At 38.8% G+C, this 14884-nt stretch overlaps 2 protein-coding genes across 2 annotated transcripts; one reads left to right on the top strand and one right to left on the bottom strand.

Moving 5' to 3' along the window:
- Positions 1-1427: 1427 nt before the first annotated feature.
- LOC135651182 (uncharacterized) lies at positions 1428-4499 on the bottom strand. The gene is made up of 4 exons (XM_065171065.1): positions 4087-4499; positions 3383-3452; positions 3163-3221; positions 1428-1713 (listed from the first exon to the last, which is right to left on the bottom strand). Exons 1-3 carry the CDS (start codon positions 4399-4401, stop codon positions 3178-3180), a joined length of 429 nt encoding a protein of 142 aa, XP_065027137.1. The 5' UTR covers positions 4402-4499; the 3' UTR covers positions 1428-1713; positions 3163-3177.
- A 485-nt stretch (positions 4500-4984) lies between these two features.
- On the top strand, positions 4985-11602 carry LOC104000999 (uncharacterized). The gene is made up of 8 exons (XM_009423166.3): positions 4985-5087; positions 7365-7446; positions 7577-7677; positions 7815-7895; positions 7983-8120; positions 9106-9192; positions 9335-9382; positions 11204-11602. Exons 2-8 carry the CDS (start codon positions 7389-7391, stop codon positions 11429-11431), a joined length of 741 nt encoding a protein of 246 aa, XP_009421441.3. The 5' UTR covers positions 4985-5087; positions 7365-7388; the 3' UTR covers positions 11432-11602.
- The last annotated feature ends 3282 nt before the right edge of the window (positions 11603-14884 follow it).

Raw genomic sequence — 14884 nt, 5'->3', positions numbered from 1 at the left:
TGACACACATGAGATTTACATTTTCTAAAGGGTTAAATCTTACCATTATTACTTGTCATATAATTTCTAAAAATATATAATATGTCTTCGATGGGTTTGCCATTTTTTTCCAACTATTATTAATCATTAATTAATAGAATATATTATCTTTTAAAGATTTTTCTTCTTTAAGACATCAATTCTCTATGCAAGTATATAAATTTGCCTTTGAACATCGATAGTTGGCCTCTGGCCATTGATCAGCAAATATCATTTAAAACTCAGGAACAATTAGAAAAAGAAAATTTAAAGCAGAATAACAATTACAAATATTAATCGAAGAAAGAGAATTTAATATAGGGTGTAAATTAAGGGACTTAAATTCGTAAATATGAATTAGGAATATTCTAAATATTTGTTGGGGAGAAATATTGATTTAACATATCAACTGAAAACAGTCCCGAGAAAATAAGGTTAGAGTTCTTCGGTCTGCATTTACGTGGAACCATTTCCCGATAAACTCAATCTGAGCTCCACAATCATCAACATCTGTCTGCATAAAAGTCTGTAATCCCACGCATATGTTGCTTCGTCTTGGCAACGTAGCGTCTTATCTTCTACCCTCTATATAGATCATTCCTCTCGTTCGTATATACACGAAGCTCCATGGCGACTGCATTTTTTGAGACTACTATGTGGGCAAAGTTTGACCACGCGAAGCATGAAAAAGAAAGCCACACTGCGAAGTAGGTAACGGTTGTTCATGACATGCCGGAGGAGGTGCTGCTGGCGAGTTCATACAAGATCTCGGTAGAGGTACTCGATTCTTATGCTTCCCACCCATCCTCAACCATATGCGTGTTTTGATTCCTCGTTAGTTCTCTTCTAATTTTGATATTGCAAGGTTCCGGAAGCACTGAGCCAATCTGTAGTCTCTTCCGAGAAGATAAATGTTCCATCATTTGCCTTCTTTCGATGAACCTACCAAGAGTTCTCATCGCAAGTGATCATTGATCGATGTGCACGATCTGCTCGCGTTGGCCTGTGGGCTTTTTCCCACTCTGCGAAGCCATGGGAACGGAGAACAGGGAGCCGCAACGGAGCATGAAAAGTAAAAGCACAAAAAAGGTTATAAGATACAGAGGACGTTACGTTCTACAATCTCCTGGAAACGGGGAAGACATTATTTGTGCTCAGTGAATATTGGGTTTTAGGTCTGAGAAATTTTTGTATCATTTATGTTGGATATAATTGTTTGTAATTATTTAGATTGTCCCAAATAGTCGGTAACAAAAGTTTTATCATTGTCGGGAGTGATTTTATAATATCTTCAAATTCAACTTACAGAATCCTGTAGCAATAGAAGATCCATCTGTAGATATGTTCTAGTCGATGCATTATTACTCAGGAAGATTCAAATTAACAAACATTATGAACACTCCAGAATATTTACTTATCAAGAAATTTCATTCAAAAATGTTTCCTTAAGATAGAGTGAAGGTTGACAACTCTAAACATTCACAAAAGTAGAAACATCAAACAATTCTTAGTAACAAAAGCGGCATCTAGCCGAAAAGACCTGAAACACATTCTGGATCACTAGTCATGGATTGCATAAAGCTTCAGTAACTCATGGAAACTTTGTTGATTGATACACAGTGGATCTTCCGAACAAAACAGAAAAATCTAAAAATGCAGTCGCCAAACATGAACTGACCTTGGACAAAGCAAACCCTGCAAGAAACACATTATGAATTTGTTAGCAATTGTTGAAATCAAATTCAAGCAAGTAAACAGCAGTGTCAAATTCAGATTGCATCTAACTTTTAATAAATGGAAGGGATCACATAAATTTTGAGGATGTTTATTCTGCCACAATGGTAATATATAGAGCAACATTATCGGGAGGGTCACCAAGATACCACCTACTCATGCCACGACCTATTTGTTTATGCTAAAATCATGAACAAGTTTATTAACCATTTCTGATAACATCAATACTGCTCAAGCTATTTCTTGAAAAACATGTGAAGAACTAAAAGTGGATGGCATAGATCAATACTGAGTTTGAATTCAGATGTAAATCAGGAATGAACAAAACGAGACAGACAATGCACATTGCAGCAGACACTGGGCAAAACCTCTCCTATTCGGTACACCAACTTCCTCGTTTTATTCTGCCTAACATTCTTGGAGTTTATACACTACCCTGATCCATGTAAAACAGTCCTTGCCAGTTCATGCACAAACCAGAGCACACCCCATTCAAAGAGATTTCAAGATCCACACCTTATGACATGGAATAGGGTTCAGGTGTTTTAAGAGAAGAATGTATCAAAAGAACATGTGTAACCTCTTGCTTCTGACTTCATGACAACTTAAGTGTCATATGTTACTGATTCCTAATCACATATCTGAGTGTCCAACTTGTGAAGGGATAAAAAGTAAACACAATGAACCAAAAGTATAATTTCAAAAATTGCCACAAGATAGAGAAATATTATAACGTGTATATATAAAAGAAGCCTTAGAAACCAAAAAGACCAATTGCCAATATAATCATAAAAGAAAAAAAAGAAGATCTCTAATCAATGATCCCATGAAGTGATCAACAAGGGGAAACGATAATTTTCTTGACAAAGTCCTACAATTCTGCATTCCTTTAGAGCATCAGTACTGGTAAGTTGGGCATTCAGGAGAAGCAACCCACTGTCTATTCAGATGTGATTGTAACGCTCTGGATCTTCCTTTCTTTCTTATTACCATCATCCTAATTATATTGTCTCCTCCAACGCAAGACCTCTCACAATTATTTTGAGAATATAAACAGAAATACTGATAATTACAGCAAAACACCCTTACATAATTTCCTCAACAAGCTTATAAATTGATAATCTCAGTTAGAGGAGTTTCAGTCATATGTACTCCAGAAACATAGTTCTAAGCATCCATAATATGTTTGTCATTTCCAAATATTCTAAAATAGCATAGCACTATATGACCTCAATAATGTTCAAGACCAAGATCTCCCATTCAAATTAAAACATTGGAACCTAATAGAAATCCAAATGATTCAATACAGATGGGCATCTTGAGCATGATATAGGTGATGCTGAGCATAATATAAATGATAGACATAATTTTAACTTGCTGCAACATGCATCTTGAGAATCGAAGTCATACCTGATCATGACCAGCTTAATTTTTCTCTTCATCAGAATCAGAATCACTAGCATTGTAGCCTATAGAAAACATATTAATACAATGTTCAACAAAAGTTAACCAACAACAGAGTTGTAAGTGCTACAAACAGATATATATTCTGGATGACAGATGCAAGAAAAGAAATATATCTTTTCTGTTCAAATTTTGAATTTTTATGTTAAAAATACAATGCCGATACCTGGATGCTTGTCGCTGACCTTCCAAACTGCTGACCGATATCTGGAGGCTTTTGTAATCCACACATTTGCCTGAGAAATGCCAATTCGTTAGGTATCAAGATTCTGGTAACAGGGAATACAAGAAAAGGGAAATTTTGTCTAGAAAGAGGTAGGTGATAAGAATTATGAAATAGAATCATGCTACATCACCTGTACAAGAAATCCTATAAGCACTTTTCAAAATTCAAGCTAGAAACTGTGCAACATATATAAAATTTCTCCGGTAATTAAGAAGATTTTGGAATTTTCCAACAACAAACTCCTGGAGCTTCTAAGTCGCTGAGTATGCAACTGACATCATAGATACAGCCTGCTATGTCATGTATGCTGCGCACCAAAACTTACCAAGCAATCAAAACTTCACCTTTCTTTTGTTTTTAGCTACATACTGTTCATCAATATGCTATCAAAAGCTTCAATCTTCTACTCGTTACTCTCTTCACAAACCCCACAAATATAATCGACCATCTAAGAACTAGTCAATAAAAATTCTCCCTAAGCATCAAATCTGTGACAGAAGTAAAAAACGCGAACTTTATCGGAGAACCCCCAAAGTACTGTGAAAATCGGAAAACTACATTCCAAGAAACCCTAGAATCCAAACGCCGTCAACTAAAAGCGTCCTGACCGATCCAATACCAGGAGAACAACATAAAGGGTTCACCTTTTGCTCGTTCTTCGCCACCCCATATCCGCTATGGTACATCTGAGCGACAAGGATCTGCATCGACACATCTCCGGCCCTGGCTTCCTTAAGCGCATCCTGAAACCACCGCCGGGCGCAGTCCGCCACCACCTCCTTCAGGGGGACGCTGGCCTCCGGCAGGTCCGCCAAGTTCATCACGGATGCCGACGTTGTCTCCTTGTTCCACGCCGCAGGCCTAAGGGGGGGCTTGGCGACTCTGGTCCTCCGGATCCTGTCGGCGGCGTAGCGGGCGACGTCCTCCAAGCTCTTCGGCTCCGGGAGCCGCTTGCCCATAAAAGGGTGCGGCGGCGACGCAAAGAGGGTGTTCGACGTAATTTTGGAAGACAGAAGGGCCTCTTTGGAAAATATGTATTATTGGACAAACCAACCCGATGATTATAGAGCAGATAAAGTAGGCGAGTAGGAGGTGAGAGGTAGCTTATATGAATGCGGAGCACCGGACTCGGAAAGGAGAGAGCGTAGATTCCTAATAACCGTCTGATTGAGATCGTATGGTTCTAATGTTCATTTGTTATGATTAATTCTACCGGATCGTTATAAACCCTTGTTTTAAGAGGTCGCTTATATGCATGCGGAGCACCGGACTCGATCTGAGAGGGCGTAGGTTTCCATTAACCGTCTGATTGAGATCGTCTGGTTCTGATGTGGATTATGTTACGATGCAATCTGTCGTATCGTTGTAAACCTTTATTTCGTACAAGATTATAGCCCAATTGCAGGCCTTAATCGGGCCGGTTTCGGCTCAGATAGGCCTTCGTCTGAGCCGAGCCTTGGTCAACTATTGCAAACCCGACCCAATTCGAACCGCTATATAAAGCCGTGCCTCATCAACCCCATGAGCACCGACTCACCTCTCGAACGCCCTCTCGACCAACTCGTTCGTGGCTTCGTGCGCGAGCCTGGCGGCCGGCGTTGAGAAGGGGTGGCCGTTGATCGTGGTGGTCCTTATCCATCTCCAGGTTATTTCTCTTTCGCTTCTCTCTGTCAGTGGCCCTAGGTTTCTTTTTGTGTGTTTATTGAATTCTTGAGCTTTTCGATCTGATTGATGCGGAAGCTCTGTTCTTTCCCTTTCTGGGATTATCCTGCGGTTCTTTTATTTGGGTGCCTGTTACGGTGGTCGTCTATCAGGCGAGTACTATGGATTTACATGTTAGGTCGAGGGCTTTTGGAGTTTGCAGAAAATGCCATTGTAAAGTGCAACCTCGTTCTTCTTTTAGTTTAATTCCATTATGAATAACTATGATCAGATACCCGTCTTTGTTTTGTTGATGTATTATGGCGGTATTCTATTAGGCGAGTACTATGGATTTGCATGTTAGTTCGTGGGTTTTTGTACTTTACAGAAAATGTCATGATAATGTGCATCCTTGTTCTTCTTTTAGTTTATTTCTATTGTTAATAACTATGTTGGCATACTCGTCTTTGTTTCTGCTGTTCATTAAAATACCAGTTGGTGGTCAAGGTGGTGTTGAACCTCCAGCATTTCAACAGGCTGAGCGGCAGAGGATCGAAAAAATAAACAACAAAGTTTAGGAAGTTCAGAGTACTTAAATTTTTATTTATAGTTTCTATTAAAACCTTTTTTAGGTCTTCTTCAATCTCTCCTCATGCCATTAACATTTGGTCCTTTTAGAATGAAAAAAACAAAACAGTTGAAAAAGATGAGAGAATCTGACCTAGATAATCAGCATATCAGCGAGATGCGTGGATCTATTAATGTGAGTCATCATTTAGAGCAAACTCTAGTCTTAGTTTTCTACTCTTTATCAAAAAGCTAGATAAGTTTTTTTTTAATGCATTCTATGCTTTATTCTTATGACTATTGTACGTTGTTTGCCCCTTCCACTTGATAAAGTTCTAATTTCAAAATGCACTATGATTAGAAAAATGTTTGGCAACCTTGCTCCTTTGCTTATTGATCTTTTATCCTTTATTAAGTTTTGGAAACTAAACAGTAAAGATTAGTTTCAGGATTGGCAACTGAATTTGGAATTTTGGATTAGTAATAGATAGTATGAGCTAGACCAAATGGTGTTCCAGCAAAATATTACTTTTAAAAGTTTAAATAGGAAATATGGAAACTATCCAGAAAAATGGAGTAATCAGGGATATTTTAAGAATGATTAAGCGACCATAAAAATTTGACGAAGAAACCTATGAAAAAAATATGTGACATAACTTTATCCAATAGAAAATTAAAAAGCACTAAAAGATCTGCACTTGTTATTAAAATAATTGTAAAAAATTACTAAGGTTTTGAATGGTTAGTGTTGAGATTTGTACCATATATTTAATGTTTACTTTTTTTAATCAAGATCAAAATCTGAGGAGTTTACCATCAGCGTAGAGCATGAATTGGGATTTTCTGCAAACAGAAGGACCTTGCTGATTTTAGGGTTCATCTTCTTCCTGGTAGGGGTTGGCCATTCGTTTGAAACAATGTTTGATTTTCTTAGACCCAACTTGACATCACTTTGATCTACTTCATTCATAGTGAATGATGCACATTATTGTATTCACCTAGTTTCAATTTGAATCGTTTTTCCGATTTGGTGAAGTAAATGAAATTTTGCAACATTTTACAGTTTGATAGATTTATTCCTTATATCTACCACAGGCATCAAAACTTGAACCATTTGTTTGATTTATATGTTACTCATTTCCATACAAGTCTACTATCATGTTTAAACAAGTCATTGGTTTAATTTTTGCTGCCATGTCCTGCCGGCACCTTGTAGTATTGGCAAATAGCTTTGGATCTGTGCCAGCTGGCACAATTTATCAGCACAGCAATGGAACAACAGCCTGAAACTCACTGACATTCCTAGCCACTTTTAACCAACATTTGTTCAGGCATCTTCCATAACAGGAGCCTCATCATGTACCCTTTCAGTTTGTTCTCTAGTTTTTTTATGTATTCACCAAGAGATTGTTTTTCATTTTTCTGTCTTGTTTGATCCTTTTTGGCCTAAAATTTTGTCGCATGTGAATGCGAGATTTCCTATTTTCTATGAGTTTCTGTAAAGTAGTGGAGTCATGCAATAGGCATCAGTTAAATAGTTTTATAATCACCTGGGAGATCTTCTAAACCATCTCAGAGGGTCATAAGTTTGATTCAGAAGATGTTCTTTGTAGTATCATTGCATGATGACTTGTATCTTTTTTAAACTTATATCATGTGTTGTCAGCCTATTCTGGTTTGAGATTCATGTCCATGTTATGTGTTATTTTCTCAGAACAAGGAACATTTTTCTGCTAGTATGACTCAAGATATTGGCCAAGCTGAAGGGAGGACTTCAAATAAACCTGAAGGTGCTGGTATGATAACTAGTTTCTTGAAGTCTTTATCTTCTATTCGCCAAATCGATTAACATTAATGGTTTCTTTTTGTATTTATTTTACCATTGCTTTGTTGGACAATTTTCTGACTTTTTGCAAGGATCTGCAGGACATCAGTGTGTGGACTCATTCGCTTCCAGTGAACAAGAGGACTCAAGTGACTCATCAGATGATGAGATGGAAAGCTTTTCTGATATTGATGATGTTGAGGTATGTCATCCTTGATGTAATTTTCTTGGGTATGCCAAGCTCAGAGTTCTCTTACAGAATATCTCTCTATTATTGAACCTTTGTGTTGGCTGCATAATGAAAATATTTTAATCCATCTGAAGCAATATTTTTGCTAGGTTGATGGATACCTGCACAATGAAGAGGGGAAGGAACTTAAAAAGATTATATGGGAAGAAATGAACAGAGAGTATCTTGAGGTGATGAGGGTCAATTTCCTGAGTGTTCATCACTTCATTAGATTTTTTTATTAGTCAATATGATTCGTTAACTCTAATGCTGAGCAGGCACAAGCAGCCAAGGAAGCTGCTGCTACAGCTGCTAAGGAGGCTTATAAAGCTAATTTTTTAAATGGCTCAGAAGATCTGTTAGATGCCAAGGAACTTGCTAAAGCAACTGCAGCAGCCCTGGCAAAGTCCAGAAAGGTATGGTGACGTGGGCTTGTTCACTTGTGGTTATGTAGCTGATCAATTTAATGTTGCTCCAGGGTTTTGCTAAAATTGTATTTTGCATGAATATGTCTTTCCTGGCTGGCTGCTGAGTTTTTATTTTCTTCATGTCCCGAATTTATGCTTGAAGATAGAAATTTTCTTTGTCCTCCTATAAGCAATCTAGACAGAGAATACCGAATACTCAATTCTGACTCTTGCAAGTGTCGCCTATGGTAGTGAAGATGATTATCCAAATAGTAGCATAGTTATTTTTTACTTTATTTTCATCTTAAATCTTCACTTTTCTATTCTACAATTATTAAATTTTTGAAAAAAAATATTTTCTTTGCTTTTTATCTTCTGTCATATATTAGATTTGTTATCAAAGCACTTGTTTTGCATTTTATTGGTATCAGAGCTCTTGTCCTACATTGTTGATTCACACTTTGATAAGTGCTTTTAGTATTCAACTAAAGCATCTACTATCTATAAATCTATTTTTTTTTGACAAATGTGTCCTCTACCAGTGTCATTGCTTTTATTGTGTTGGCGAACTATTCTTTACCATGCCCATTTTATTATGTCAAACCCCAGTGCCATGGTAAGTTTCATGCACAGCTTATATTGCATGAAACTACTTAGTAGTCAGAAACCTGTGGGTAGATAGTTCTCCAAATGTCTCTCCAATAGATCAATCTTGTCCTACTGATAACTTCTCTAGATTTGCTAACCATAGCTCCATTGTAGTTTTGACTGGTTTCTCAGCTTTTTACTCTGTCTTTGATGACTAATGATGATAATAATTCGAATAGATTGTAAATTAAGGAGGATAGGCAACACTAGAACAGTTTCATGATGCCAAAAGCATTCCAATTTAATTGTCAATTCAGTTTGATTTTGAATAGTTTATCTCTATAAATAATATGGTGAATTCACATTCTAAAAACTTTTCCCTGCTATAATGCAATATCAAATAAAGGAAAGAAGAAGAAGAAATGCTGGAGAATCTAAAACCAAGACTCCTGCACAGACTCTTGAAACAACCCATCAGATGTCTAAAAGAAAGGTACTCTATGTTAAGTTACAGGTTAACATTGCATGCACTTGCAGTTGTGAAATTTTTGTTAACATACACCAATGAAAAATTAATATATTTTGTTCATATCAATATTTCCTATGCTTTGATAAACAATATAATTTTGTCACAGGTATTGAGTTCGAAAGTCAACTATGAAGCGCTGGAAGCTCTGTACTCTGTATTTTTTTCTCTTTTCTTCTTCATGTGCTTTTTATGCTACTTACATTTCTTAATACATGTATAATTATTATGTCGTAGCAGGAGAAATACTCAATTCTTTTTCTTGAATTTAAAACATTGCTAATTCACTTCATGCTACATTTCTTGTTGATATTTGTCAAAAGTATTTTGAACTGATTCTTATTAAGCTGTGTGCTTCAGAAACTATATCACCTTACTTTGCAGGATCTCAATCTCAAGTTACATATATTCTGCAACTGGCATTCTTCTTGCATATCAGAATCATTGAATAGGTAGCAAAAGCCAATATATATTTTTTAGAATTCATAGCCAAGACTCCAAAGTTGCATAGTCCCCTTTCCGCCACTTTTTTCGTTTTTACTCACTAGTAAGTTGGAATGGCTAATGATTTTCTATGGGCTCATCGCTTCATTCTTAGAATGCTTGGTTTGATTTTCCTTTAGTACTAATTTTATGTTCTTCAAGAGGGTTTTTTTATCTTGTTCCTCTCAATGATTTAGCAAACCCTTGTTAGTGGCCAGCGGCCCAGGGCAAGGATTAGAAGCCCCACTAATACTATGATGTAAATAGAGATGAAAAGGAATCTTTTGCAACAATTTGTGTTTTTAAGCTTTGTTCATGTTGATTATTAGGAATAGCTATAATCGAGGATAAAATGATGAAAAATTATTTAAGATGATATAAGCATATCAAAAGAAGACATATAGATGGTACTAGCTAGACAAGACTCGTCAACTTCAATTTGTTGTATGATGAGAAGTGAAAGAACCTAAGACAAACTTATTAGAACTTTGGTTTGACAAGTGATATCGCTAATTTCAGTGGTGGGAAAGATCCATGTAGCCAACAGATATCAGAGTGCAATAGGTATCACAAAGGTTACCAAATGACATGTAGCTTCCTTTATTCAGATCTATACTTCCCTTTGGTATCACAACAGTTACCAAAGAACATGTGGCTTCCTTTATTCAAATCTATACTTCCCTTTGTTGTCCTTTCAGATTTTGGTATATTTTTTCAAGCAAATTATTTTCTTTCTGACATCTCTTGAACTTGAGCTTCTCGGATTCAAGCCCAGACTTCCCTTGTTGATCTTTCAGATTACATCTATTTGTTCATGACTTAAGACTTTTTTTTTTCTGGCATCTTCCCCTCTCCTGAATTGAAAGCCAACATGATCAAGTGATAAGTATCAAAGAACTTGCACTGAGAACCACTCCTTGCTCTAAGAAAATGCATCATCACAGCTCTCTACTCTTTCTCGTCTCCAGTGGATGATACTCAGAGTGTAACAGGTATCACAATATTAAACTTATGCATTCAGAATAAAGGTAAACCAATCTGCCATGGTCAATGATCCATAAAACCTCTCATTAACAAACCATTGAAACTTGGGAAGCTAGCTGATGTACACCTTGCATGAGAATCGCAGCTTGGAGGTACACCATTACACCTTTGATGTACATGATTCAAAAGAGGAGTTTTTTTTTTTCCAATACATTTACATTTCTCCATATATACACCCACGAAAAGATTCCCAACGAGAGAGAAGATTGAATATTTGGGGTTTGACAAGTTCTACTTTTAACTTCCATCTGTGTGAATATTTCCACTGCCTATGGTTTATCTTTGTATTGATCTTTCTACACCCATAAGCTTCATGGCATTCCAGTGGTGGCTCTTGATGGATATTTGACACCGTGAATTTTAAGCATTTATGTGAAAAAAAGTTCAACATTTATCTCCTAATTTTTTTTCAGTATTTGTATTCTGCCTTATTGGCCATGTCTTTCAACAGTCTGATCAAGATGGTGGAAAAAGGCAAAAAATCGAGTCAGATGCTGCTGGTGCTTGTGACCTCCCGAACAACATCGAGAATCATGTGGTTGATCCAAGTGCTACGGTGGATGGTGATGGATCCGGAGCATTTGAAGATCACATATATGCTGAAGTCAGTTATGATGATTACGACGGGAATGGAGATGAAGATTTTGGGTATTACGAGGATTTGGATTTTTCATACTGACAACCCTTTCACAGAATTTTTTTTTTTATAGTATTCTATTCCATTGTCATAATGACAACACTTGCACCTACAGCATCTTCACTGACTTGTAAGAACTTGCTAATTCTGAGTGGTAGTCCTTTGTCCAGGTTGTGAGCTTGTAAATAATGTTCCTGCTAATGTGAGGAGTAATGAAGCAAGATGTTTCCATTATGAGCTTCCATGTGGCCTGTTGGAGGCTCGCATCTTTCAGTTCTGGCTGTTGATCTAATTACTGGTTTCAGTGATCATACTAGATGAAGCTATTCGATCTGCAATTAGGCATGAAAGTATGTATACTAAATCTTCCAGAAGGCATACATGCATCGGTGTACACAAGAGTAAAAGCTGGAAGTCATGAGTAATCTTGTCGAGCGGTACGCAATCGAAATCCCTGAACTATTGATTTCTATATTGCACAAAATTGACCGAGATTTTTTGTCGTTAGAAATAATACCGCCATGAGAAAAGGTCTTCCTTTTGATACATTAGCAGACGTACAATCGATCTGGGTCCCATATTATATTGGGCCTTAACGGGCCTGAAAGGTCTTCCTTAAAAGCTTGTATTGGGCCCCGTTACCTTGGTAGATGTAACTCGGGTAACCGCATCGTCTTGATGGTAAGCTTACCACTTCAACTATGAGCATTAAGTGCATTCGAAAAAATTAATTCGTTGCAAAAAGGTCACACCTAAGCAGACATATGTTCACTCGCGGTGATCAGACTCTGACCTGGTAAGTAAGCAAATATGCTTCCCGGTGTGCTTACCGTTCCTTCAGGGTGGATAAACAACCTTCAAAAAAAATTTATTTTCTGCCGTATTCATCCAATCTCCGTGGTCATATGCACACGCACGGTGACCGGACTCACGGAAGCTCTGAACTAGGATTGCCCAATGGCAAATCCGGCACGGCACAGCCCGAACTGCGTCGCCTCGTGGGCCCCTTCTCGGGTTCCGTTGACGAGATTCTTCTCCTCTCCGGCGACATCTCAGCCCTCTTCTCTTCCTCCTCCGACTACAACAGCGTCGGGAGTTGTCCCAACAAACATAGACCCTTCTCTCTGTACTCCCAATTCCTCGTAGCCGTAGTGGCGAATGGTGGACACTAGGTGAAGCCGTCCGCCGCAGTTCTGAAGCCATCGGTGGCGTCGCCGTCATTCCCTGAGAACCCGCCAATGGGCCGAAGCACTGAACCGGATCCAATCCGACTTTGAACAGTGAATCGGGCCTAATGGGCCGGTTCACATTGCATCCGTAGTCCTGAATCACATGACCACTTATGTAAGCTTACCATATGCAGCGGAAGCCTAAATGCCTTCGAAAAAGAATAAATCGTTGTAAAATCGCTCCACATGAACGATTTTATTCTTACTGTCGGTGATCAGACTCTAATATGTTCATTCGTTCCGAGGTTGCTTAAGCAACTCGGTGAGCCAAGATTTTTGACATTCGAAATAATAATGCCACAAACTCTGAACTAAAAAGTCATCCTTCTGGCGTTGCATTAGCAGATGTTAGTCAAGTAACCGCGTGCACATTTTGGTGTGGTTACCACCGGCCACTAAGGGGATAAACTGCCTTCGAAAAATTAAATCGTTGTGAAATCGTCGTACCTAACTGTACCTATTCTCACCTACGGTGATCAGACTCCAACCCTACGAGGGAGGCAATTTTACTTCCCCGGTGAGCTCACCCATTGTCGTGGGTCGATAAACTGCCTTCAAAAAAATTATTTTCTGACATAATGATACAATCTCCGTCGTTATATGCACACCGTCGGTGACCGGACCCAAGAACGATGGTAACCAGGATGCCCGACGGGAGTCCGGCCCGGACTGCATCGCCCGCCGCCCCGCGCTACCCCTTCTCTGAATCTGACCACAAGCTTCCTCGCCTCTCCGCCGTCATCTCAGCCCTCTTATCCCTCTCCTACGGTTCCGGTTACGTCGGGAGCTGTCCCCACAGACAGATTTCCGCCCTTCTCCATGTCCTCCTCCTCGCTAGTCCTAGTGGCCTATCGTGGCGAATGGTGGAAAGAAGGTGAAGTCGTCCGTTCAGACCCGTCGCCGTCGGTGGCTGCCAACCTATGGGCCGAAGCACTGACGTGGGCCAACTCCTAATCTGAGCAGACTATTGGGCCTTTATGGCCAGATCCATACTGCGCTTATGGTCGTGAATCACGTAACAGCGGTAAAAGCTTACCGTCCGCAGCTTAAGGATAAACTGCCTTCGAAAAATAATAAAACGTTGTAAAATCGTCCCACATCAGCGGTCTTATTCTCACAGTCGGTTATCCGACTCCAATTGCTCTCACGTATGCGGGCTTACGTCCTGAGTTCCACCAGTTCTTCGACTGGTATGCTACCATTAATGGTGCTCATGATGGCATTACGAGACAGGAAGAACTAACAGTAACTCTTTAACCCTAATGTAAATATGTGATTTGGCCCTAACAGATGTTAAAGAGGATTTCCTGCACCTCATCATTGTTTATCTTCTGCATGAATTCTCTCTCTCTCTCTCTCTCTCTCACTGATGCAGACGATCGCTTGAGCTGCTAAACCTCTACAGCTGTTGCAACTTTCTCAGCCTTCTTATCTCATACCTCCTCCACTTATCTAAGAATCGACACTTCATCGTGTTTCTTAGCACCTTATTTGTTATCAGAGATGAGGAAGCAGTGATCACAAAGCTAAAATGGACAAGCACACAGAGTGTTGAATAAAGCTTCCACTGATCGTGCACTATCCACCCACAACATGATTCTTTTCTTGGAGAGAACGAAACGTAGGAAACATTGGGATCATTATTGGTTTAGATGCAATTATTTAGGTGCCCCACCCACAAAGTCGAGGTTCCATGCATCATTGGATGACAGGGGGACAGAAACATGTGGCTCTACCTAGCATAAAAGAGACAACAAGGCTGTCATGATTCCCTCAGTGAATGGCAAGAAACTCATGGGGAGAAGCTTATAATGGGAGCAACTTGGGGCTTTCGTGAGCATATCGTCTTCTCTGCAACCCTACAAGACGAATCTTTCATTTTTGTACTTTTCTATGTAGGAATTCTCTTTTTTATCTTCCCATCAATGTTCATACCTTTCTTGTCTTTCCAGAATAACTTACTTTTGTAATAGTTACAGTATATTTTTATACATCCATAAACGTATTATAATCGTAAATCGATGTATTTTATGAACTGATATAATATAAATATAATAATAATAGTCTTTTTACCATTATTATTGTCTTTTTTTCTAAGAGTCATCGACATTTCCATGTTTGCGGCATCGAGAATCTTCTCCTCGCACCCGAGTGGTTGTGGCTATTACGAGTGGGGACAGCGCTGCGACATCGCATGCGGACCGTCCACGTGTGTCGGCTGCCTTCATCGCTCTGCTCCATGTCGGCATCTCTAAATCTTTCTCAC

This window comes from Musa acuminata, chromosome BXJ3-10 (genome assembly GCF_036884655.1).
Source record: "Musa acuminata AAA Group cultivar baxijiao chromosome BXJ3-10, Cavendish_Baxijiao_AAA, whole genome shotgun sequence".
In the NCBI taxonomy this organism is placed as follows: Eukaryota; Viridiplantae; Streptophyta; class Magnoliopsida; order Zingiberales; family Musaceae; genus Musa; species Musa acuminata.
This window is presented reverse-complemented; position numbering and strand designations above follow the sequence as displayed.